The 26,288-nt window shown below is 32.8% G+C and overlaps 1 protein-coding gene across 5 annotated transcripts; it reads right to left on the reverse strand.

The window, feature by feature from the left end:
• Positions 1-75: 75 nt before the first annotated feature.
• LOC110999386 lies at positions 76-25,979 on the reverse strand. 5 transcript variants are annotated; one of them, XM_022268455.2, is made up of 8 exons: positions 25,825-25,979; positions 17,373-17,548; positions 15,585-15,725; positions 13,516-15,503; positions 4,474-13,440; positions 4,006-4,122; positions 3,510-3,861; positions 76-3,435 (listed from the first exon to the last, which is right to left on the reverse strand). In XM_022268455.2, the coding sequence occupies exons 4-8, from the start codon at positions 15,482-15,484 to the stop codon at positions 1,611-1,613; spliced, it is 13,230 nt and encodes a 4,409-aa protein (XP_022124147.2). In that variant the 5' UTR covers positions 15,485-15,503; positions 15,585-15,725; positions 17,373-17,548; positions 25,825-25,979; the 3' UTR covers positions 76-1,610. The 5 variants fall into 5 exon arrangements, with proteins under 5 accessions (XP_022124147.2, XP_045490088.1, XP_022124140.2 ...); XM_045634132.1 differs by having other exon boundaries at positions 3,510-3,873; XM_022268448.2 differs by having other exon boundaries at positions 3,510-4,122.
• Between the last annotated feature and the right edge of the window lie 309 nt (positions 25,980-26,288).

Consider the following 26,288-nt stretch of genomic DNA (forward strand, 5'->3'; position numbering starts at 1 on the left):
AGTTTTTCTCTTTTGTTATTTTGTATATTAAATACAATTTAAAATAAGAATTTAGGAATTAAGAAAAAAAACACATTATCTAGATACCACATATATTTAGAAAGTATGTAATCATTAATTATCCATCTTAGAAATAACATTGAATTATAATCATGACATACAAATCTGACACAGAAATACAACAATGGATAGAGACAATTATAGATGGGACACCCCAGCCTTACAGAGATAAATTAGGTCTTCAGCTATTAAATATTAATTTTACAGAATGAATAAAATAACATTTATTATAATATATATTTTGTGTACGTGTTACAAGTTTTACGTATCCACCGCAACATTGAGACATTTAAGTTAAAATCGAGTTGAATAAAAGGATTACTTTCTATGTGCTTATTGTATCGTTTATTTCATGAGACAGACTATTCTCATGGATTCTTAAATCAAAATCACAAGTGATCTAACACAAAATGTAATATAATGCTACATTACAATCAGTACATTTACGATATCAGCTAAATATTCTGTATATTAATCAGAGTCTTCAAGACTGCGTGTTTCTTATATAGACTGTTGCTCGTGGTATCAAGCCAGAAAAAGCGTCTCAAATTAATCACTATTATTATGTAACGCAAATTTTTCAACACACTCATTAAAGAAAAAATAAGTCTTATTTTGTTGATTGTGAATCACATACGATTAAATCCTAAGAAAGAACGAGGCTGATAGTGGGGTAGTACCTTTTTACACTGGACTAGAAATTACAAAACTTGAGATTTCGTTTGTAAATTATTAAAATTATTATTATGTATACGTTTATAAATAATTAACAAATTGATCAACTTAAAATTCTTAAAATATCCAGACACCATCTTATCAGCCCCTTCCAACAGGGGGATTTTCCACAGACCCACGTGGAGACGTTTTATTAGCAACGAAATTCTGGACTGCACTTTTCCAAAAAAAATAATTTTACCTACTGACAGTGCTAGTAATCAGATTCCGAGGTCTGTGTAGAAAATCCCCAATTAAACTCTCACTCTCTCTCTCTCTCTGTCTGTCAAGCTAATTAAAAATATATATAATTAATGATTTATCGTATCCAAGAAACAAATTATTTTTTCAACATAAAACATATTTTATATAATCAACACTCCATTAAGTTAGATAAAATTGCATATTAAAAGTAAGATATAGAAATAATAGTTCTTGTTTATAAAATTTACAATAATATATCTTTTTAGTTAATTCATCAAATATAAAATTTTCCCTAAATTTACTCGAAATTAGGATTTGACATTTAACATAAGCTCATGTCCAAAAGCCTTTTATAATTATTATATGTATTTGTCGTTTAAAAAGAAATAAAATAAAATTATTAGAAATAGAAAGAGGACCCTCAGCTTAAACAAATGTCAACCAGAATTTAACTATTACTCAATAACAAATATTAAATCTATAAACCATATACAGTATGTACAAAAATCAATCAATTACAGTTTAGTTTTAAAATGTGTCTGGTCAGATGTCATCAAATATGACATAGAGAACTAGAATACAATATGTACAGTATATTTACATTTAAAACAATTAGTTCTATAAAATAAAAGTTACTCAACCAAGTTTCTTTTGTCGTCGTTATTTCGCTTACCTTTAGCGTGGGCCAACATAGTGACAAGTTTCTTATGGCTGTCTCCGACGATCCAGCCGTGTTGCTGCACGTGTTCGGGCTCCTGTTCATCTGACCAGTAGTAGGGCGAAGGGCGAGTGCGTGCCTTTGAGCTCGAGGAACACACCGCACTTGGTCTCGTTGTTGGCACTACTCTTGAAATACTTTCCGAAGCATTTCGGTTGCTTCGAGTGCTGCAATGCGATTCACGTTTCGCCGATACTTGTCGGTTGCCGCTCTTACGAATCCCAAGCGCATGGCTGTCTTTTTTTCTATTTTTCTTCTTTCGACTCGTTCCAGCAGCAACAGAATCGGCGCTATTGGGCCTTGGCGGGATACCATCCGGCTCAGATTCTGAACTCCAACTCTCGGCCAAAACATTTTGTTTTCCCACAGTGCACTTACGACGGGCCCTTTGGCGAGCCACTCCCGTCTCATCATAAGTTTTAACAGGTTCGTCGATATAATCAAAACTGTTATTTTCCATATCTGTGTCAGTAGACTTAATTCTAAATTCCTTTTCTTTCGATTTAAGTCTATTATCATCTGTTAGACTGTCATTATCATCAGGCGATGATTCATCAACGCTAAAAAGCGATTCGACGTCGTCATTATTGGGAGATATCGTGTTCCCTCGCTTAGTTTCATATTTGAATGACTTATCATCATAGTTTTCATACGATACTTCTTTCTTTTTACGTGACGTATGTTTAAAACTAAATTTATTTTTTTCTTTAGATGTTGAAGTACTGGAGCTAGCTTGATATTCATCTTCTTTATCAGTGGAAACCTCTTTTTCTTTTGAAGAAGAGTTTTGGGATTCTCTTCTTTTACGTTGTGTAATAAGACTTGTACAAGATTCTGGCGTAGGACTTCTTTCTATTTTTCTTGACTGTTCCGAATCTGAATCGTCGGGATCATCATGGTCTTGACTTTTTACAGATTTACTACTGCGTTTGGAGGTATCACTATTATGAGAAAACGTGGATTCCAAATTGTACAAGTCTTCTTTTTTAGGAGATGAAGATATTGGTGAATTGGGTTCTTCAAGTAAACTGTCAAAAAGTTGGTCCAAATTCGCTTTTGGCTTTATTGGTTCTTTTGTTTTCACCATTTTTTTCTCAGGTCTCACAGCATTGTGCTTAAATATTTTCCCCATAACTGCACTTTTCTCAGTTGTGTCTTTTCTTTTCGGTGTAGAAATTGATTTTTTAACTTCAGATGAATTTTTGGTGTTTCCTAATTCACAAGACATTAAACTATTCTCCGTCTCAGCATCGCTGCAAATGTAGTCATCTGACATATAAACAAAATCATCACCATCAGACACACTTTCACTAGAGACTTCCGGATCAACATCAATAGGCTGCGACTTTGAGGTACTGGGTTTCACGTCTTTTATACTCTTAAAACGCTCCATTACAGTAGAAGGTCTGAATTCAAACGGTTCAGCCTCTTCACTGTCCATAAATTCGTATACGTCAAGTTTTTTCTGAGTATCTTTACTGTTGTGCTCGCTATCATTTTTAATATTTTCTGAATGTTTTCTTTCTTTTTTTCGTTTGCTGTTATTTCGTTTCTTTCTTTTTGCAGGTGTTGATAAAGGAGGAAGAATTGATGCCATATTGATTTCAGACGTTAAAATTGATACTTTCACACCTTCAAAACCCTTTAAAGCGCCTTTAGTGGGAACTGCGCCATGGGTGCTATTCTTTTTGAGACTCTTCTTCCTTTTTTTCTTTTCGACTTTCTTCCGGCTTTTAGTACTGTAAAATATGAAAAATTATAAGTTTAAGTGGTACCAGAAATATATAAACAAAAAAGGAAAGAAAAATACAACCTTGTGCTAGTTTCCACATACTTGGTCTGCTTAGCTGCCTGAGATCTACATTTCCTTTTAATTTTATCGAATTTATCCTCAAACATGTCAATGTCTTCAATTACATCGGGATACATTTTTTCTTTTACCTCATACGCTTTTTTACTTTTCATTTCTTCCGATTGATTGATGATATTGACATCTTTAGGATGTTCAATCCTATTCACTTGCTTAGTATCAACTCCAACCTCAGGCGTACATGTAGTTAATGATTTAGCTTTAAAATTACTTGCGCTTGCTGCTGCCTCTTTTAGACCAGTTATTAAATCATTTTCTAAGTTTCGAACCTCTTCACTTTCCATAATATCTTGAGCTGTAATAGAATCTACATCACCATCATCACATTTTTCTTCTAAAATATCATTAATACGTTTTTCTAATAAATTTAAACAATCAGCCGAAGTCTGTACACAGGTATAACATTTTATTTTACAATCTGATGACTCTTTAGCCCTACCTGATCCATCATCATTATGGCTTGCATTTAGAAGCTCACAACAATCTAGAAAAAGAGCCTCGTCTCTACTGAGACCGCGATGTGCAAGTTGTTGCTGTCTGACCGTCCTCGTAACATCTGCAATAATATCCTCTAATGTTGGTAATGCAATATTTTCAAGAGATTTACAATATATTTTTCTTCTAGAAATTTTATCTTGCAAAACTTTTAAACGATCTAACTGTTGCTTGTATATAACTAAATAATTAATGTCTTCATTTGTAGATACGTTCATAACATTCAATTCTACATCAGATAGACGAGACACATGCTCAAGTGACAGTAGGTGGCGCAAAAAGTTATCCGGCCTACGAAATTCTTTCCTACATGCTTCACAATAGGAAATTTCAATTTTAGTAGAAATTTTCTTTTTCCTACCACGTTTCGAAACTTTTTTATTAGATGTATTAAAAGATTCTTTTAGATTACCTTCATCATCCGTCGTTTTCCTATTTTCAGAGTGCACATTCTTCTTGCTAGATTTATCCTCGGGTTCACGAAATGAGTTTATAAGATTATATGTTTCTGAAATTTTCTTCGTAGCTAGCAAATTCGATTTCCGAGGCTTTCTTTCGGAAAAGAATCCAAAACTTTCCATAAACTGCTCTGATCGTATTCTCTCTTCGTTATCGTCGTGGCTGTTCTCTGGATCATGTTTTTCTGAAGTTACAGAAAGTGTTTTCTTCTTTCTTTTACGCAATGCTTTATGTGGCTCTTCATTCTTTTCAGATTTCTTCTTGCCCTTTTCCTCAATATACTTAGTCAACGGTTCATCGCTCTTAGAAGATTCATCAGAATCACACGGATGTTCTTTAGGCTTTTGTAGGTTTACCGAGTCTTGCTTTTCCTGTTTTAGATCATTGTTTTCGGAATGTGAAATGTTACTTGATGGAGTATTCGATTCGACCGTTTTAACTACTGTGTCTGTATCAATAGGATATTTGCTCGTTACCTTTTGAATAACAGAGTTACTTAATGATTCCCGTTTTAAAAACGGTTCTGTGTCTGTATCTAATAAATTAATATCATAGGGATCATACGTTTCTGAGGTCGATTTCACCAAAAGAGATTTTGATCGACATCGTCGCATTACTGGTTTTATGCTATATTTTAAGGATACAGTTGTTGATATATTTTTTACATTTTCTGACTGTCTTACGAATTTATCAGTAACTTCACCATCCATCTTTTCGCTATTAATATTAGATTTTAAATTATTTCCTTCAAAATATGGACGAAGATCGTTGCTGTGAGTTGTATTAGATTTTGTATTTTCAATTACTTTTATGGGAACATCTACATCACTAGCATTACATATCTGGCGAGGACCTAAGTTATCGCAATCTGAATTCTCATTGTAGACAACTTTACGTGCATCAATATTAGTGAACGATGTTTTGTCTTTATTATTATCCTCTTTTGTGCAAATCGTTCGCAAGCTATTATCTATTATTTTTGTAGGCACATCAAAGTCGTTAGCATCACGTATTTGTTGAAGACCTAAGTTGTCGCAAGAAGACTTCCCATTGTACTCAACTTTACATGCATCAAGAATGGTGGCTGATGTTTTGTCCTTGTTAATCACCTCTTTGGTATTTTTTGTAGGCAAGATGGGATTTTCGGGTACTTTTATAGCTACATCTACATCGCTAGCACTACATATCTGGTGAAGATCTTTGTCATCGCAATCTGAATTCTCATTGTATTCAATTTTATTACTAGCCTCTTGTGTGTTTTCGTTTCGCAAGCTAGGATTATCACCATTCGATTTTTTCTTCTTCTCTTTGTTTGATCTAGAATTGTGTTTATCTTTTTTTTCACGCTTGTAAAATAATTCAACTAGAAAATCAAACTCTAAAGTAGACGAGGCACTACTTCCATTATCGTTTTCTTTTGATAGCTCTTCAGTGTTAGCTTCCTCAGTCTCCAGTTTTTCTACACTGACAGAAAGTGTTTTCTTGTTCTTATGTGTTTCAGGTAATGTTTCACAAGGCTTTTGAGGGTGATTACTTTGTGATTGTTTCCTTTTCTTTTTCTCAGCACATTTGTTTAACGGTTCATCACTCTTTGAAGATTCATCAGAATCACTCGAGAAACTTTGAGCTTCAGATACTTGTCGGGTCGCTACACCTTGTTTCACTGGTTCCTGGGAATTTTCTGCTGTAGATTTGTATAAAATACTTGTTGATGGAGCGTTAGACTCAGTTACGTCTACGTTGTCATTATTGTTAGAGGTATTATTTAATTTATTTAGATTAGAGAGCCTTTTTAAAGATTTTCTTTTTAAAAACGGATCAGCATCTGTTACCTTATGTAATAAACTAAAATCATATGGATCATACATTTCACACGTCGATTCTGTTAGAACGGACTTCGGGCGACATCGTTGCACTGCAGAATTTGTGTTATTTTCAATGATCTTATTACTGTTCTCAGAATTAGCATCGACATCAATAATCGATTTTAACTTTTTAGTCTCGCCCAACAAATCAAGTTCACTGCTATTAGGACCGTTTAATTTTCGTTTTCCGATTAATTTCAGATCATTTTCTACCAAAGTTAAATTTACATCTTTAGCACGATATACCTGATGAAGGCTAACGTCATCGCCATCAGAATCTTCGCCGTACTTAACTTTACTTGAGTAAGGTGTTTCAATGTCACTACTAGCTTCTTTCGCATTTTCGTAAGTCGGTTCATTAACAATAACAGGTTTTGATTTATTTTGCTTTCCTTTTTTCTTAATTGAATCGTGTCCATCATCAGATTTTTCACGATTGTGCGACATTTCAACGACACAATCAAACTCTAAATTAGATGAAGTATTTATGTCTTCTAGTTTTTCATTATATAGTTGATGGAGATTAGCGCATTTAATTTCAGTGGTTTTAGTAACATGTTTGTCTAAACTTACAGAAGCGCATTTTTTATCCGTTTCACAAGGATCATTTTTATTTCGTTCCGAATGTTTAATTAGTGATTTCTTCTCCTTTTCTCCAATATACTTCGTCAGTGGTTCATCACTCTTTGAAGATTCATCAGAATCACTGAAAATAACTTTAGTTTCAGATACCTCTCCTGCGGCCACACAGTCCTGTTTTTTCTGGGTACTGTCATCCATTCGACTAAATGAAGTATTAAGCGAAGGAGAATTATTCCACTCAGTTCGTTTCATCTCTTGATTATAGATTATGCTCTGTTTATGAGAATTACTCTTTTCAGAATCAATATCATCGAAAGATTCTCTTTTAAAAAAGGCATGGGTCTCTGCTGCTTTATGTCTAATGTAATCATAATTATCTGTGTCAGACACCGATTTTTCCAAAATAGTGTATGCGGTATTTTCATTGCTTGTTACAGCACGTTTGGTACTGCTATTACAATTGTTTCTAGTTATATAGTCGTCGTTGATTGTGGATTTTAACTTTTTTGTTACAGCTGAAGAAAAACTTGATTCATTGTTATTAGAACTATTCGACTTCCGTTTTCCGGTAATTTTGGGACCTTTTTCACTTAGTGAAGCTCCTTCTTTGTCAGGGATCTGATAATGATTTACTTCAGCATTTCCAATAGTTTCGTGTACCTGATCTTCTCCGGTGTCAATAATAGACGGTGTTTTAAATATAGTGCGTGCTTGATTTGTGTTTTCATTTTGCAAGCACTGATTATCAACAAGAGGCTTCAATTTGCCTTGCTTCTCTTTTTCCTGAATAAGATACTTTCCTTTATCATCTTTTTCAGGCTTATATAATAATTCAACGATATAATCAAACTCTATACTAGACGAGCCACTGCTGTCTTTATTTTTTTCTTTACTCTTATCGGTATCGACTTGAATTTCAGTGTTTTCAGTACTATGTGTTTCTAACGTAACAGAATCTGTTTTGATGTGTGTTTGAGTTGATGTTTCACAAGGTTCATTATTACTATTATCTTGGTTTTTGCGGGGGTTTTTCGGTTTCTTTTCAGGGGGCGTTTTCATTGTTTCAACGCTTTTTGATGATTCATCAGGATAACTTAAAATAGCTTTAGTTTCAATGATCTTCCAGGTTGTTGCTTCTTCCTCTTGTTCTTGTTTTTTATTGCAACAACCTTCTTTATCAGTATTTAAAATACTTGTTGCTGTAAAATTAACAAATTCAGTTTTCACTTCATCGTTAACATAATTGGATACTTTGCTTAAGATCTTTATATTGGATGACTTATTTTCCGACTGTTCTTTATAGTTGGGTTTTGTCTCTGGAACCTTATTTGGTACATCAGAATCATATGAATAACACATTTCAGGCGTTGATTGAGATACGACAGATTTCGAACGACATCGTCGCACTGCAGAAATAATATGAGTATTATTAGACTTGACATTTTTAGTGTTGTTGTCACAATTACGGCCAGTAACATTGTCTTCAACAATGATTGTTTTTAACTTTTTTTCCTTGGCTGACAAAACAAGTTCATTGCTTTTACAACTGCTAGATTTACGTTTTTCTGTCATCTTCACATTTTTCATAGGTAAGTCAATATCCTCAACACTACACAATGCACGAAGGTCTGTTTTGTCGCATTCTGAATTATTTTCGCGGTGCGGAATGGTACATATTTCATCTTTATCAGGGACAAAATCTGAGGATTCAACTTTGTTGCTCGCCCTATTAGGTAACATAGGGTTTGAACTAAGAGCGTTTTCGTTTATTTTTGTTTGCTTTTTTCTTTTATGAGTTATTTTTTTCCGTTTATGTCTTTTTTCTTTCGTGGGAACGCAAAGATCTACATCACGAGGACGAAGAGGCATATTTTCGACATATTTATCCCGTTGCAAGTCATCTGAATCAGCGATTTTTGCTACAGTGTTTCCTTCATCTTGGAGCATTTTAGAGAAAATTAACTGTTTTTTTGTGTATGGGCCCCGTTGCTCCCCAACATCACCAATATTTTGAAAATGACAACTATCATCACTATTATCAAAGAACAGTGATTTTCCCCGTCTACTGCGACGAAGAGGAGTTATCAATCTGTCTTTTTCCAAACGGTTTGCACTTTCAGGTATTTTTTTGTAAGGAAGATCTTTTTTCTCTTTTTTTGATTCATATGTCGATGGTTCCAACAAACAGTCTGATTGTGTATGAAGTGATATCATATTTTTCTTTGATTCTACTTTATTAGCAATAGTGTTGTTATTTGATGATAATCTATGCAGATCCTGATCATCAAAACTATTTTGAACAGCTTCGGAATATTTTTCAATTAAAGAAACATTAGATTCGTCGTTACCAGGCGATTTCTGAACTGTCTTATCCTTAAAGTTTTTAAATGGACTACAATCTTTTTCTGATTTAGATTTCCCCTCCACGGGTTTTATACATATCTTAAATGACATTTCCTTGTGTTTACTAGTGATGGCGATATCTAAAGTTGATTCCTCGTCATTGCTTCTATCAGTTTTATCGAAGATTGGATCAGCTATATGATCTTCTAACTCAGGAGTTATATCCAGAGCATCGACATCTTCTTTTAAGTTAGTGATAGATTTGTTCTTTTTTGTGCGATTGATATTATTTGAACGAGTTTCTAGTTTACTTAATTCTCTTTGTTTTTGTTTTACTATGACAGCTAAAGAAACATCGTCTTCTGAGTCATCTTCGTCGACGTGTCCCTGTATTTTTTCTACTTCAAACCGACGTTCTAAACTTTCATTCTGCATCAGTGACTCTGGATCTGTTGTGTTAACGCTGTCTTTATCAGCTGATTCAGAATTAAGTGTCGAGATGTCGGTTTGTATACCTTGCATGGGAACATTACTTAGGACATTGTTCGTTGTTCTTTCTTTTCGTGGTTCATTGTGACTATCGAGAAGTTCTGATCGGGTCAACGTCAAAGGCGTATCTATTTGGTCACTTAAAATAGCATCATTAACAGAGACGGTTGTAGCTTCAGTCACACTTGTTTCAAATTTCAGCACTACTGGGATATTGTCATTATTTCCATTATCTGAGCTGTGGCTTATGTTATAAATTTTTTCTGGAATCGTCTTTTTTAGAGGCGTTTCTAAAATAATCGATTTAGCTCTCTCGGATGGTGCTTTAATCCTTACGGCACGTAAACTTGCTGTTTTTTCGTTATTAGTTTTAAATGCTTTCACTACCGGGCTTTCGGTTTTGTTTTCCTTTTCTGAAGATATAGAAGAAGAAATTGTATCTGCATTATCATCAGTTAAATCAATTATGCCACATATACTTAGATCAATGGAGCGCCGTTTATTGTCATTTAAGCAACTTTTATGTGTGTCTTCTATACTACCATGAAATTGGCCGTATTCGCCTTCAGACTTCTTAGTCTCTCCTTGTGGTTGATAATACGGATTTTGAACTTGATAATTATCAACAATAGAATGTTGACTCTTAGACAATCCGGAATAAGAATGTTGGGGAATTTCTGTATTATCAGTTTCAATGCAAGGCTGAGAGTGTCGATGGCTTGATGACAGTTTTGGATCGTAAAAAGTATCGTGTCTGTTAGGTGCAGCGGATGTTGATACTGATACATACTGAGGAAGAACATTGAGTAACTGATTGCGGTGATCAACTGGCATGTTTCCTAAGATGTCTACAAGCTCTTTCGGTAACAAAGCTATTTTTTTTGCTGTTTCCGGATCGTTATCAATAGGACAAGAAGTTCTTTCATTTACTTCATAGTTTCTTTTTGTCAGGTTTCCCGGAGATCGTTTTGATTTAGAAGGTTGAAGTGACAAATCTGATGCATTTTGTTTATCAGCTTGCTTTGCAGATTTTGCAAGTTCAGTTGCCTTAATATAGTTAGGTGTAATGCTTACTGATGGCCGAGCTGTTGTTTTTAAATTTGACGTATTATTTGGATTTAAAGACATACTATGAATGTCAAATGATTTAGACACATGATGTTGTTGCGCAGCTATATGTGTAGTTTTATACATTAAATCACCATTTGATACTTTTATCAGAGGATTACAAAGATTTATTGGTGATTTATCAAGTAAAGTCGACGATCCGGACATATTAGATATATCTACTAAATTGTGTTGTTTCTTTCGCGATTGATTAAACTCATTTGCAGAGTACCTTTCATCTTCAATGTGTATTTCAGATGGAATTGTAATCGGTTTTGATTGTACTATATATGAATTTCCAGATGTTTTATATTGTAACGGTATTGAGTGGGAAGTTGTATTTTTTCCAGCAGTGATAATATGCTTATTTATATGTTGTCGGTAGCCAATATCTGCTGCATTGGTATTATCATAATCACAAACGTCAAGCGATGAATGATTATGAGTTGTATTATTTGCATCCTGTCCGAGTTTTGGAGATAATACTTTAAAACTTTTTTGAGACAAATCTGTTGGGAATTCATTTGGAGAAAAATCTAATTCGATAATATCGTGTTGGGAAGGTAAGGTGAACTTAGAAGTTGGTCGCATAACACTTAGATCTTTCATTTCAATAAAATTACCAGGTTTTACATTTCCCTTCACAGATAAATCGGTAGGCATGAATTCCGTGTGTCTTACAGATAAATCGGTAGCTGTCATATCATTGTAACTTATATCTTCGGAATAATTGAAAGAAGCAGTAGATGTAGAAGGAATCGCTGGCCTCACCCGTAAATCAACTACGACTTCGTCATTGGATAGTTCGATAGCATCACCCTTTTGAAAGACTTTATTTATTCCTTTGTTTGACAAATCTAAAGTTTCATATACATGAGCGGAACTGTTGTATGAAATATCTTGCTTAGAGCAATGGGCAATCACTTCATTTACATATAATTTGCCCGATAAATCTAACGGTGCCGTTGATATAGACTCAGCATCAACACTACAATGCGCAGGTGGTATGACTTCAGGCACATACAATCCATTCATTGATTCATTTACTTTTTGATGTCCATCTTTTGCTTCCTTGTGATTTGATTCCAAAACTTGCATCACCGATCTGTCCAGTGAGGAACCTTCTTTATTTATTACCGTTAAAATATTTTTAGTTTCCTTGGCCGTAACATTTATATGTACAGCTTGACGAGACACACTTCCTCTAACAAAATTATCATTTTCTGTGTTTTGATCACTTTCTGAAACACTTGCACTTAATTCAGATTCACTGTATTTTGGCGATCTTCCAGTTTTCTTAAAAACTGGCAAATAATTATTACGATCACAATTTATAAGCTCAGCGGTATCTGCAATACCAACCGATGCAGGATTATCAAGATGTTTATTTTCCATATCAATACTCAAACTAACTTTGTGCGTTGTAACTGATTCTGATTTCTGGTTTGTGCTTTCTGTTCGGGATGCTGACTTAACGTGCTTTTCCGTAATGTTTCCTTTATTTAATATATTTCTAGAGCGCGGAGTTATTACGGTTTCAGGTGCTTGATTATCATCTGGGCATTGAACAGTAATATCGTTGCGATTGGTTATAACTCGTTTCGGCGGAGGAGGCGGAAGAGGCGGAGGTATTTCATCGATTTTACACTGTATAGATACCTCAGGAGATTTACTAGGTTCAACCAATTTATTTTTTAGCATAGCAATACAATCATTGAGTCCTTTTCGTTGTTTATTTAATTTGTTTTTATGATTATTTAGATTGTCTAAATCTTCAATTTTTTCTTTACTTTCTAAAGGTGGTTTATCAAGTTTAACAGTAACTGCTTTATCTTCAAAGAAAACTGGTTGCCCAGAAGGATCATGTTGCGTTACATTATTGCATTCCTGTTGCACTAAAAACAAATGATGAAATTGGACGGCTTTATCATGGGTGTCAGAATCAGCCGTTAAGCGAGCAATTGAGTGTTTTAATGGAATATTTTGGGGAGGTGCTCCCTGATCATGAAAATTTCCATTATTATCATTTCGCTCAGGGTTTTGATTTTCTCGATTATTAGAGCCATCATTGTTGGATCCATTTGCTTGCTCTCGTGTGTTGTAAGGTCCAGAGTTGACATTTATTCTGTTGGGTTGATTCTGGAGAGATAAAACTTGTGTCTTAGAATCAGCTGAGGCTGCACTACTATCTGAAGATAATGATAGTTGATGACTAACAGCTTCTATTCTAGAATCATATCTTATATTGCTATCGTTTCTTTGACTTTTGTTCGCTTTCTTACTTAACATAACCGTGCTGCGACGGGTTAATTTCTTTTTCATAATTTTAGTTTCTTTAAAATTCTTAGGTTCTCCGGCACCTTGGAATTCAGTGTTAGATTTCCTGTTTTTATTCACTTCTGTATGGCGTTTACTAAAAGTAAGTTGATCTAACTGTGGATTAATTTTCTTCTTAGGTCTCAAATTTGATCCTGTTGGAGTTACCCGGTGGCGTTTTGCTGGTAAATCTGCTAACATTTTTCTGATGGTTTCAGCTGGAAAATAAAAACATATGATTAATTATATTATTTAACAATATGAAATAAAAAAAATATTGCATTGGCACTTACCGTCTCCAACTTCGGATCGAATTTTTGGTCTAGGTCTTCCATTTTGTCGATGTATGTCTTTACGAATTTTTTTTCGTATTCTGCTATCTTGAATACGTGTACGTCTTTTTCGTACCCCAAACTGGCGATATCGACATTTTCTTCTCACTGTTGGCACATCTCCGGCACAATCTAACATGTGCTGATGTAGATCTTCAATTGTTATAGATTTATTGCATTTAGTGCATTCTCGAAAACCCCTTGGAGGTCGGGTTCTATTTTGCACAGGGCTAGGTGGTACATACAAATGTCTAAGAATATCAGCATTCAGCAATAATTCTCCAGGTATCTCGTAATGTTGAACTTGGGCATTAGGATGTTCAGTTAAAATGTGTGTTGAAAGAGTTCGAGGGTCCCTAGTTTGTGCTCCACAGGCACAACATACATAACAACGAGGTCTCACCCATTCTCCACTCAAAACTGCAGGTTGTATTTCATATTTACTAGTAGATGGTGTAAGACCTAATGATGTTGGAAATTCAAGGTTGTTAGGAACTTTGACAAGTGCACTACAATTCCGAGACACCTGTGCCGAGGATGGTGGTAATTGTCTACTTTCGAGTATTTCTTTTAATTCATTACTTATAATTTTTTTCTTTTCAGTTTTTTTCTCAAAAGGTGTCGTTTTAAATTTTTCTTCAAATTTATGTCTCATACATAGTTGAGTCCATATATCGAGACTTGAAACCAACGTTACTATACAGTTATTTACATGTGAATCCCGCTTTATTTGGTCTGCATTAAAAGAATTCCTGTCGTTCTCCAAGTTGTCCCACTTCCATTTGTGTTTTGGTGCTATTGCTCGTGGCATGTATACATCAAATATATTTCGTGAGTACTGTTCACACGATAATAAAATTGGAAACCCCTCAACTGTGTTAATAGGGACACTATTTTTAGCTTTCCTTGTTTTAATCGTATGATTCGGATCTGGATTAAAATTGAAGGAACCGTCAAGAAACTTAGATAAATTTTCTTGTACATTACTGGCGACTTTAGAATAAAAGTTGGTATCGAAGCATCTTTCAAACTTCTGAGTTGCATCATCAATGACTTTAAACCAATCTTTACGAGTAGATTCTCCAGTTCTAGGGGACCTATGTACTACTCCCAATCTTGATAAAATTTGATCGGCATCTGTATTATGAAATGAAAAATTTTGCGGTATCCGCTTTTTCCATTGTAAATCATCAAGTAGTATAACCGCATTTTTGTCAATAAGGTTATTAGCCTGATTAATCGACGGCAAAATTAAGTTGGTCGTAATGTTGTCTTCAATATCAGCAGCGTCGGTCACGTGGGTAGGTTTAAGTTCACACGATATAACAATGCTATTATAGCCATGCCTTTGTTCGTCCCGTATTACAACTTGTCGATCAAGCTTACGAGACTTTTTGCTAGCTCTGTTTGATTTTTGAGGTAATTTACTTTTATAATGTAGTTTTTGCTTTTCACAGACATTAAGTTTATGTTCAGCCAATTCTGATGTTGATAGAAACCTTGTGTGACAATCCAGACAGGCAAAATATTGATTGGGGTGACTATCAATCATATGCTTGAAAATATTGTTGGGTTCAGGATCAGAGTGGCTACAGTAAAGGCAATTGATAACACCTTTCTCGCCTTGTTTCGAAGTCAAAAAATGAATACGTCGAGCATGTTTAGAAGCTGTTTGCTTAGATACAAAAATTTTATCGCAGTAGGGGCAAAGATATTCTAAGACAGAGGGAAAGTCAGACTTTTTAGAGAGATCATCAGATTTAGTAAGCGGATTCTTAGATTGGGTAGAAACACGCTTGGGTTTGTCTTGCGAAAGTTTGGATTCTAATCTTCGTGTCGTCTTGGTTGTTTGTGGACTGGACACGAAAGACTTCCTAGGCCTCAATCTTCCATTTATTCCAGACGATAAGTCATCGTCACCCGTGCTCATTGTGTTTTCTTGTTCCGTCCTAAAATTATAACACAACAAACAATATAGATCCGTAGCTTAACACTGTAAAAAACTAAATTTTCGTTAATAGACAACTTACGATGTTAAAATGTCTTTAGTATCCGGGCCAAAGACATCAATATACACATCCGTCGTAACATATGGATCTGGAGCAATGATGTGTGGATCCAGCCCTACATCATGCTTACTTTGAGCCTTCGTCAATATATCATCCGGGTATCTGAACCAAAACAAATAGCCGTATGAAAATATTGATATTTAGACTTTTTTTAATCTTAACCCTAAAAAATAAATATAAAATATGGCCATTAATTAATTACATTATAAAGCAAACAGTAAAAATATATTAACATAGAAAATCGCTTTAGAAAAATCTAAACTTTGTTGTCGTTTGTTTAACACAAAAATTGCAAGCAAGCTCGCTAGCAAAAGCCTTAAATATCAACCACAAAATAAAATTCAAATGCAGTATAGTTAGTAGAGTTCATACGTAAAATAATTTTCGCCTGTGTTGCATTAGCACTAAATTAAGAATTTATTTTTATTTTCCTAATAGGAGTAGAGGCTTCAGATGTATCTTGTTAATAAACAGACTAATTTGTATAAAGTATATTTGTAAACTATTCACAAAGATAGACACATATTTATGTATTCTTTGATGATAATAAACAACGAAAAGTCTTGTTTTTCGGGAATTCAAACATAGAAATGCAAAGTTGCGGCGAACTTGGTTTTTTCTTACGTTACGAAATCTAGAATACCTGCAAAAAGTAAGTTTCAAGATCCCTCATTGTGATCAACATTGTGTTACAATTAAGAAAAAGTTTAATTAATACACTGAGTCCTAAGGCTTCTCGACCTCCGACTCAAAACAACTGCTTTGTATTCTATAATTGGTAAATGAAAAGAAAGCGTGACGTCAAGCTAAAAAGTTCAATTCGCGAATGCTTTTACATGTATTACTTTTAATAAGTACACATACAGAGCGTATTAAAATTCTCATAAAAAAGTATTAATTAAATCAATATTTTAATATTAATATAAACTTTTCGTAATGGTGCATAGCTAAAGAAAATTTAATTCATTATAATGATTTAATTTAAGAACATAAACAGTTTTTACAATTCTTAACAAAATAGTTCTGAAAGCATTTCACCAAGATAAAGATATAAGTTGGGGATCGCCCGGGTTGACGGGCTACAGCCCTGGAGCCTGTACTGACTTCCAAAAAAATCTCAACATTTCTTTTGATATCCTTTAGGGCTGTTTTACTTTAGGTTAGGAGGGCCCAAGGCCCACAGAAGTCTAAATCAAGCCCTGTGATCGCCATTATATGTCTTAAATATAAAAAGGTGACTATAATTATAAATTTACTGATTGAGTAAACTGTGTTACTGTGTGTTAAGATAGAGAAGTTAGTTATGGCAATCGATGATGCAAGTTCTTCAATTTTATACTTAAAAAAACATAGCCATCACACTAATAAAAATGTTGTCCTTTAAAATAAATAGTTCAGTTTCAATTTTTTATCTGTAAATAAACTACCGTCTTACATTCATGCCTAAGTTTTCTTGACAACAATTTGAACAAAATTAACGAATTAATGTATAAAATGTAATTCAGACGATTGTGAAGATTTAACTAAATAATACGTTATGTGCCAACTTACAATCTTAACATGAAAACAATTTAAAAAAGGAATTATTTTGTAATGGGCTCCAGTAGTGATAAATTTACACTAAGCGGTGGTCGCAATAGCTTTTTTGTTAGATACAGTCGCAGTTGTCGGCTAATAGAACACAATATGTTATTACAATTTTAATTGTCAATTTCATCACGTAACATATTAAAAAAAAATTAAACTTACGTATAAAGTTGTGGGGCGGCGCGAAGCGCCCGCCCCCGGTTGTGCACAGGCCCACACGTGGCGCCTTCTCCTCGCTTGGTCGAATATTCAAAAAAGTGTTTCTTAGTATTTCACAGCGGCGACCTGTAAGGACAGCCAGCGCGCGACAGCTCTTGGCTCTCAGGATAGGAAATTACCTGAAAATTTAAAATTTTTCAGATTTCTGAATGGGGTTAGAAATTCATGAGTATAACAACAGAACCTTCGCCTTCTTCGTCGCTATAACAATCAAATCGGTAACTGGTATATTATTACATATTCGGTCAACCGTTATCTATATTTTTTGTTTTAAGGGAAGTTAATATTTATACTTCCCATTAAATTTCATGGGGAGACCGGGGCTGGTTGTTGTAGGGCAAAACACCAAAAACCGTTGAAAGTAACGTAGGAAAATGATGAGGACCATACACTTAATGGCCCCCCCCCCCCCCCCCATAGAGGCAGGCTGTTATCGTTTAAAACATCAAAAAAAGTCAACAAAATAAATTTGAATAACCGTAGATTAAGATAGGTTATCAAAAGACCATCAATATATTCATGTTAAACACATGAATATTTTAATTAGTGGGCTGATCGGTTTTAAAGAAAGCATTGTTGGGTTTTCTCGAGCCTAATTTTCTGTTTTGCTGATGATTTTTTCGGCTTTCAGTACCAACAATTTTAATCTATGCTTGTCTTATACATGTATTAATTGTATTTTTTAATATTTTATTTTTTAACTTTATTTTTTTGTAAAACTTATGTTTTATTCCATTCCTGTCATACCTTTAGTTGTAATATTTTGTAAAATATTCAGTAGACTTATAACTCAATAAATAAATAAATATATGGATATGAGAAAGCTCTACCACGTACGACGCAACAAAGCAAGCGACCAAAAATAACAACGAATTGATGTTTCTGAGCAGTGTTTGAAGTTTTTGATTGTAATGATTTATTTCACTATATATATTCCAGATTTCCCACCAGATATTTTTGTTCCTACCACAAGAGAATTGCTCACAGGAAATATTGGAAGTGATCCGCCGATTAAGGTAATCGTTGGAACTGAAGCCTATTTTGAGGCTAAACACAAAACGTACTATAAAAATTGTATCGATCTCTTTGACCGGTATAATCGCCATATCGCTTATACGTAATGAATACATAATGAAAAATCAAATCAAATTCTATTGAAAAAATGTTTTTTTTTTCAATGTTAGCCTACTAATTTATCAGCCCACCTGTTATGCTCCCATTGCTTGCGATTAATTTAATTTGATGTCTAAGACTCAATAAATTTACGTAGGAAATTAAAAAAAGGGAGCGAGGCACATATTAAAGTTTCAATGTATCACATTTCGTTTGATAGACAATTAAAGAGGCAGGAATCAACTGGCTGACGGATTTTTTAAACTAACATTTAAGTTTTAATTCGTTCGACAGAATCATTGAATCTACTTAATTCTGATGGCGTCGAAGACCTAAGTGGATAGATGATTATAAAGAAATAACAATTTTTTTATTGTTTTTTTTTAGTTTGCCCCAGTCAGCCAGCCCCTGGTGCGGAATTGAAAATGACACCAAATTTTTTTTTGGAACTCTTTTTATGTCTAATCTAATTGATCGGATTCAATACTGTATAGCTGCTTAATCAAAAAAATCAATGACTATATAACATAAACAAAGCAATAAGTAATATAACACTCTTTAAAAAACAGACACAACCATCCCCGGGTTCCCATAAAGCATAAACTTTAAAACAAGTGTTACAGTATTTGGTATATTTATTTTACGCCCGTTTTAACGAAAAAGATTCTAACTTTGTATACTTAGAAGGGCTATTTTCCTTGGCTTAGTTTTGATTTTATTAACACCTGCATTTTAAAATTATTTAAGCACAATTATTTACTTGTCAAATTAAGTTGACGGACGCAGTTATACACTTTCTAAATACACATAAAACAAATTATAAGTAAGACATTGATACAGACACACATATAGGTACATTGTAGGTACTTCTACCATGCATGATCCAGAAATGAATACTTACTCTGTTTATAAAACAATTGTCGTAAAAATATAATTGAAAAATTTGAAAGTTCTCCGTCGCGTTACAATTCAGGATTGTAATCGGTTTCTAATTAGTTTGATTATAATATCATACGCGTTATTAGTAGTTATTATTGTCAAATTTAAAAATGTGAAATAAATTTATACACAAAGAATTTACAACGATACGCTTAAAAATTAATTTTAAGTCGTCTAAGTATATTGACAACCGAAAATTCCCCTAAGTCCATTGACTAAAGTATAAACACTAAGTATTTAAGTTGCAGTACCCGTAGAAATTAAACGACCACATTTTATAAGTTCTTTCGACTCGTTAAATATAAATTAATGAAATTTACTTGAAAAATGAGAGGTAATAGGTATTTTTACAATAAAAAAAAGAGTTCACAGAGATTAGAAGAATCCACAATAGCATATCCACAGGTGTAAGACATAAGTCTACTTACCTGATCCGAGAAGTACCTGCACATGAATAAGTCGTATATATCTAATATCAATCTAATAACACATATAAGATACATTTTATTTGGAATAAAAATATACATTTTTTTCTTAGAAATTAAATTTGTAATATAACATTTTAAATTCATTAATTCCCGGTACTTTAAATAAAAACACTATCACGGCCATTACTCTTTTAATGTTAGATTTGATTTAATGTGCAACAAGACCTATACGCGGTGCGGTGTATTTTCCTCATTAAAAATTGAGGGTCAAAAATATAAATCACAAGTTGCAATGGAAGAGCAATAATGTATTCAGAGATGATAAACAAAAAATTAACATGAAACAACTTAACGACTACACCACGAAAATTACTCACTTGTTGCTACTAATAAAGTTACCGTTGCATTCGGTGAATAGAATTCAACTGAAGGATGACGACGCTTCACCGCCCAGGCGTCCTGCGCTTTGGCTTCAGTGGGCGGGCAGCCTCGGATTACCGGGAAATATTTCACCGCTATTGCACGGTGCACATACACAACCTACCGGCTAATATTTATATGTTGCGAACGAAATTTTACATTAAAAAAAGATGTTTTTTTAAATTGTTTATTGTAATTTATTATGCAATATGTTTAACGTTAAAAGGAGAGAGTTAGTTTAAAAAAACTTTGGATATATATTCGCTTATGTTAAGCGATATCGACTCTACTATTCGTAAATAATAAAGTTAAGTGTTTATAAAGTCCGCGGCATAATATACCTAACATATTAATAATACCTATAAGACTAAAGTCCATTCAAAATTTAAAAAAAAATATTTAATTCGAAAAGGTTTTATCTATTAATGACCATATTGTTCAATATTTTCATAAATTTAAAAAGCCTGTAAACTATACGAATTCGATGAAAGTCTGATGAGTTAGTTCGAAATTAGAGGAGAATGAGAAAACTCTTGCTTTACGCCGTACATCCGGTATCCGCCGACCACAAAGATTTTACTTTGATTGAATTTACTTTTGTTCCGGATATATATATAGCGAACGAAGCAGCAACAAGTTCTTGCAGTTAAAGCGTAACGGAGACTCGTATCGAATCCATATTGTAATACATAATACATACTTAATAAGTTTTACCAAAACCTAAAAAAAAAATGTATTGAAAAAATCAAAATCATCATGATCGTCACCGGCCAGACCTTTAAAATTCATTTGCCTAAGAATAGCAACACCGAACGCATAAAGTATTCGCAATGGTTACAAAAATAACAATAGAAAAAGATGTCATAAATTTGCTTATAAAAGCTATTTCTCAATCGCGATATGATTCGTATGCATAATCGGGGTCGGTTGCTTATTCAACATATTATAGACATATTTAATTTGTTTAGAGATGCATTTACCTGATTTCAAATCACAATGGCGTAAAACTAATCCCTACAAGAATCGTACTTTTTCGAAGGTTAACTCTTATTATAAGACCAAGTTAAATATATACGATAATATTATTTGTAAAATCTTTGTTAAGTGCATGTGCACGTGCACACGATTCTTTATTTATTTTGATAAGGGCGCGAGGCCCGCGAAATGGCGATGCAGGGGTTTGTGGGCAAATTACCTATGAATGGGAGGATAATGGCACATCACAGTCCAGAAAGTCATATGGTGAGGACGGACCTGGGTTCGTTTATATCGCATTTCTGAGGTCGAAACATTACAAGATTCTGTGCTAATATTTTTATCCACTTAATCACCCATTACGACCAGGTAGATTCGTATCCAGTGTGCACATACCTTTTTTACAATAACTACAAATACATAGATATAACATAAATTTGATCCCATTACATATGAATACAGTAAGAAACTTTTTCACTTATACGTAACGTAGGCCTTTACCGCAAAAATAAAAGTAATCTTGATTCGTATTTCTTTGTTAGATAGCTACATAAATAAAAAATAAAAAAATATATTAATAAATCACGGATTTATATGGAAACTTGAACTTTATATACATAGTACTTTTCAAATTATTCCAAAACAAAACTACTGTTAATATTCGCTTATTTTGAAAAAATATATATAATGGATAGATGAAATTATATACATATGTTAAAGGAAACGGATATCACCCCTTTCAGCAAATGGTCCAAAGTTGTCTGTAGGTGACAGACAAGCTCGCTTAAGATTTGCGCGTGATCACCTAAATTGGACAGATGAGCAATAGGCCTTATTGACTGACATGATCCGTCAAAACGGTCGTAGAGTGGGTTTGACTGCACATCGCTACATAACAGAGATCTTAGAAGATCACGCCTTACATGGGATTTATAGGCGAAAATTTTACTTTAATGCAGGATAATTCCCGGCCGCACGCTGCTGCATAAGTTCGACAATATTGCGAAGGGGTTGGGATACGTACAATGAATTGGCCAGCACGCAGCCCGGGTCTTAATCCCATTGAGCATCTTTGGGACAATTTAAAAAGAGCTGTATATGCGAGAAATACCGTGCCTACAACAGTGGCACAACTAGAACAGCACTTTCAGAAGAACAATATTCCACAAAATGTTTTAATAACCCTGATCAACCCTGATCGAATTTAATGACGTGGAATAAGTGATACCATGATGATCCTATGTTCCAAAATAAACGTATTTTATTTTTTTTATTTTTAAATCTATGCAGAATCGAGTAGAATCCATAATAAGGGAACGTGGAGGTAAACAGCTTATTAAAACATTAAAAAAACCGTTGCATAAAGCTTGTCTATTGTTAAAACCAATTGTTTAATTAAACCAATTTTATTTAAATTTCTGTTTTTCTTCAAACAAGTTTTAAGGTCCTTTCCAGTACACAAACTGAAACTTAGCGTAGAGTCATATCCTTAAGGATTAAAAGTTAACGAACCAATTTCAATTTAAATCTGTGTAGAAAGTTTGCATGCTTGATTAAAATATTTATTTCAAAGTAGTTTTTTACTATAATGCAGTTTATGAGTCCGTCAGTATATATTTATAATAACATAAATTTCTAGTTATTAAAGTAATCTACTAATACAAGAAAGAGTAAAGATTTCATTGTTTGCATGTAATAGTTTCCTATTTGAAAAAACACTATGGCGAATATTTAATTATAATAACAAAAACGAACGTCGATTATGTTACCCAAATTGAAAGAAAATAAATTACAAATAAAATCCTTTTAACGCACTGAGAAAACCATTGACAATATTAAAGTATGCATTAAGTCATGCTACAGTTTATATAATACATAAATTTTTACTGAAATTCGGAGTTAAAGTAAATATCTAATCGTGCGGACTGATACTAGCAGTAAACATTATAAGGATTATTTAAGGAATCAATATATTTTTCAATTTTAATGAAAGTAAACTTAAACTTACTTATTCCTAATGAATCCTATGGCTATATAAATAAAAAAAATATATAACTATGTATTACATAATATGTGATTACTTAGCTATAGGGTAAGTTAATCAAAGCAAAGAACCTAATTAATCAATGTACAAAATCAAAATAAATTCTCCATCAATTACATGCTGGTACTACATTATATTCCATTGTTTAAAAAAAAGATATAGTGGGCAATTAAAGATATCAAGAATATTATTCTTGACATAATATATCAAATTCTGATTACATTTGACCATTTTGAAGGACCTCCATCAAATATTGTTAAGAACTTTGTGAAATATAATTAAAAAAAAAATATTAGAATATATACTTAATTATTATGACTAAGTAATTTATTTAATTTTAGTTTTCTTTCAGTTAGTAAATTTTTGGTGTTACATGTAATTAATGTTTTTTATTAACTATTCATGCAGTTCCTATACTTTAACCTCAGTAGGTATTATTTTATTTTATTTTACCATACTAGTTTCCTGTAAAAAAGCCCTTGTTAGCAATATGGCCGCATAATAACATGTGTAACCTGTTTCTTCATATGTGTAAGTAAAATAAATACAAAAGTAAATACCAAATTAAGAGCAATGAATGAACTTAAAGCTTCACTTGTGATTTAAGAATGATGGGGGTGAAACTACCCCATTTGTATTTGACTAACCAACACCTCACAATGCCTAAATCTTACAAGGACCTAATGTAAACCAAGTAAAACCTTATTTGTCGAAACCAAGAGGAATGTCTAGTGTACCAATGTGGTATAGCAGCCCATACTTACAGACAGATAAAAATTTAATGAAATACAAGAATCAATATTTGACACAATTTTAAAACAATCATTTTTTTTTGTTAAAAGAAAATATAATATCTTTCCTTCTATAACTTAAGTTTTTAACTGAACTGAATTAAAATAGTAAATTTATTTTAATGTCTTCTATATATGTACTTATACATATTGCCAAATACATAAATGACAATAAACTTACACAAATAGTAATTTTTGTTTACATGAAAAAATTAGAAAACACAAAAAAAATTATTGCACAGGTAAATATGAACATGTGTGTCAAAGTGAGTAGTAAGATGTTTTAAATAATTTGGTCTGCGCAATATAAATTATATAATAACACTATTATTTTGTCAGTATTTAAGGAAATATAAAATCATGAAGCAAATAAAGATGTTTTAAACAAAATTTCTAGACTAAACAACAATGTTAAGTGGATGTCAGTTTTATTAACATTTTGTTGAGATATATATAATATAAACTTTAGGTTAAGGTTTAATCTCGGTGCCTTAAGCATGTAGATCACAGTATTGTTAATTCATTTAAGAGTATAAAAACCTAACTCATTTTTATAATGTTTTTTTTTTAATTCTTTAATATTGTGTGCAGCTCCACAAGCTTTTATATGTGTTGGGATATATAGGATATAGACACATTATACATAATAAACATGTGTTTTTCTGATAAGACAGACAGCTCAGTGCTTTTCATTTCAAAATAATTATAACACCAACACATGTAAAACATAGAAGGTAGGTCCAGTGTATTGTGGCATTGCCTCGCATAATTATAGCAAAAAAAAAGTTTAGGAAAAGCATTTGTTTTTATTAAAAATGTATACCTATTATTGAATAATAAAATTAAACAAGATGTAGATGTAGATTATTGTAGGAATAAGTTTAGTAGCTTGTAGCTTTGATAAAATTAAGTTTATAAAGAAAGTGATTAACTTTGCAAAATTTAGTGTGTTTAAGTGTTGTGCTTTCCATTTATACTCACTTTATGAATATGTGAAATAATATAATATGAATATTTTATGTATGGCTTTAGGGTAAGTATGTAGTTAGGTTAGGGCTTTGATCTTATATGGCCCGAGAGACCAAAATCAAAATCAATTTTTTTATCATCTACTTATATCACATACAAATATCATATCATATCATACTTGGCAAAAGATGCATTAAAACATAAAACAACATCTTGACAATTTACTTATGTTAATTATAATAGGATTATCATAGCTGATAAGATGTTTGAATCTAGGGTATAAAGGTACTTATGTCCAATTCATCAAAAAATTTACGAAATTCATTAGGTTTAGTAATGTAAAAATTTCAAGTATGTTATCCTACAAAGTAACATAAAAGCTCAAATTTGTAATATAATTCTGCTAATATTACTTATTTCTTACTTTTCCATCATAAAGACCTTAAGATGAAAGCTATAGCTACTCATTTTATGTAGTTGGTACCATGCACGTAGCAGTAAAATATGGAGGATGCATAAATACGAAATACTCATAAAACTTCTCAAACGTGAAAAAGAATGAAACGATGTTTACCACAAGGCTGCCAAATGTTTATAACTACGGTTTATTCATATTTTATGTAAATAAATCATGTCCCACAACGAAATACTAAAATTGCAAGTAAAATAGAACCGCCCTAGGCCGATGTTGTGTAGGAATTTCTTGTATGACTTACCTCGACCGAGAATGACATATTCCACTCAATAAAATAAAATGTAAAGAACAAATATTTAAATTAACAAGAAGTGTTCACAAAATAAGTTGCAATTTATTTAAGATTCACAGTTTTTTCCACAAAACAATAACACTGTACGCGCAATAGGTACTAACGCACCACCACTGTGAAGTTGTTGACATCGAAATCAATACAGCCAACATAAAATAGATAGTTTGCATTTCGCAATTTCACCTATTTCTCTTTATATTTGAAATTACTAGGTTAAACTTTAAAAAACGTGTTTATATTTTGCTTTTCATCAAATGTATATAAGGTTTATTATTGATCCGACAACGACTTCCTACTATTTCTTAAATAACAGCCATTTTACGCATGTCCCGTTAGTATTGATTTTTTATTTCGAATTCGGTACTTTTTGAATTCCAAAATTAAAATAGATAATATACTTATATCGTTTAATA

This window comes from Pieris rapae, chromosome Z (genome assembly GCF_905147795.1).
Source record: "Pieris rapae chromosome Z, ilPieRapa1.1, whole genome shotgun sequence".
NCBI classification, from domain to species: domain Eukaryota; kingdom Metazoa; phylum Arthropoda; class Insecta; order Lepidoptera; family Pieridae; genus Pieris; species Pieris rapae.

Excerpts from the sequence above, each read along its gene's own strand:
- LOC110999386 (XM_022268416.2), bottom strand. The coding sequence starts at position 15,484 with ATGAGCACGGGTGACGATGACTTATCGTCTGGAATAAATGGAAGATTG. Across the intron at positions 13,441-13,515 it reads TCGATCCGAAGTTGGAGACG|CTGAAACCATCAGAAAAATG; the intron begins GTAAGTGCCAAT and ends TTTATTTTCCAG. Across the intron at positions 3,436-3,509 it reads TATGTGGAAACTAGCACAAG|TACTAAAAGCCGGAAGAAAG; the intron begins GTTGTATTTTTC and ends CATATTTTACAG.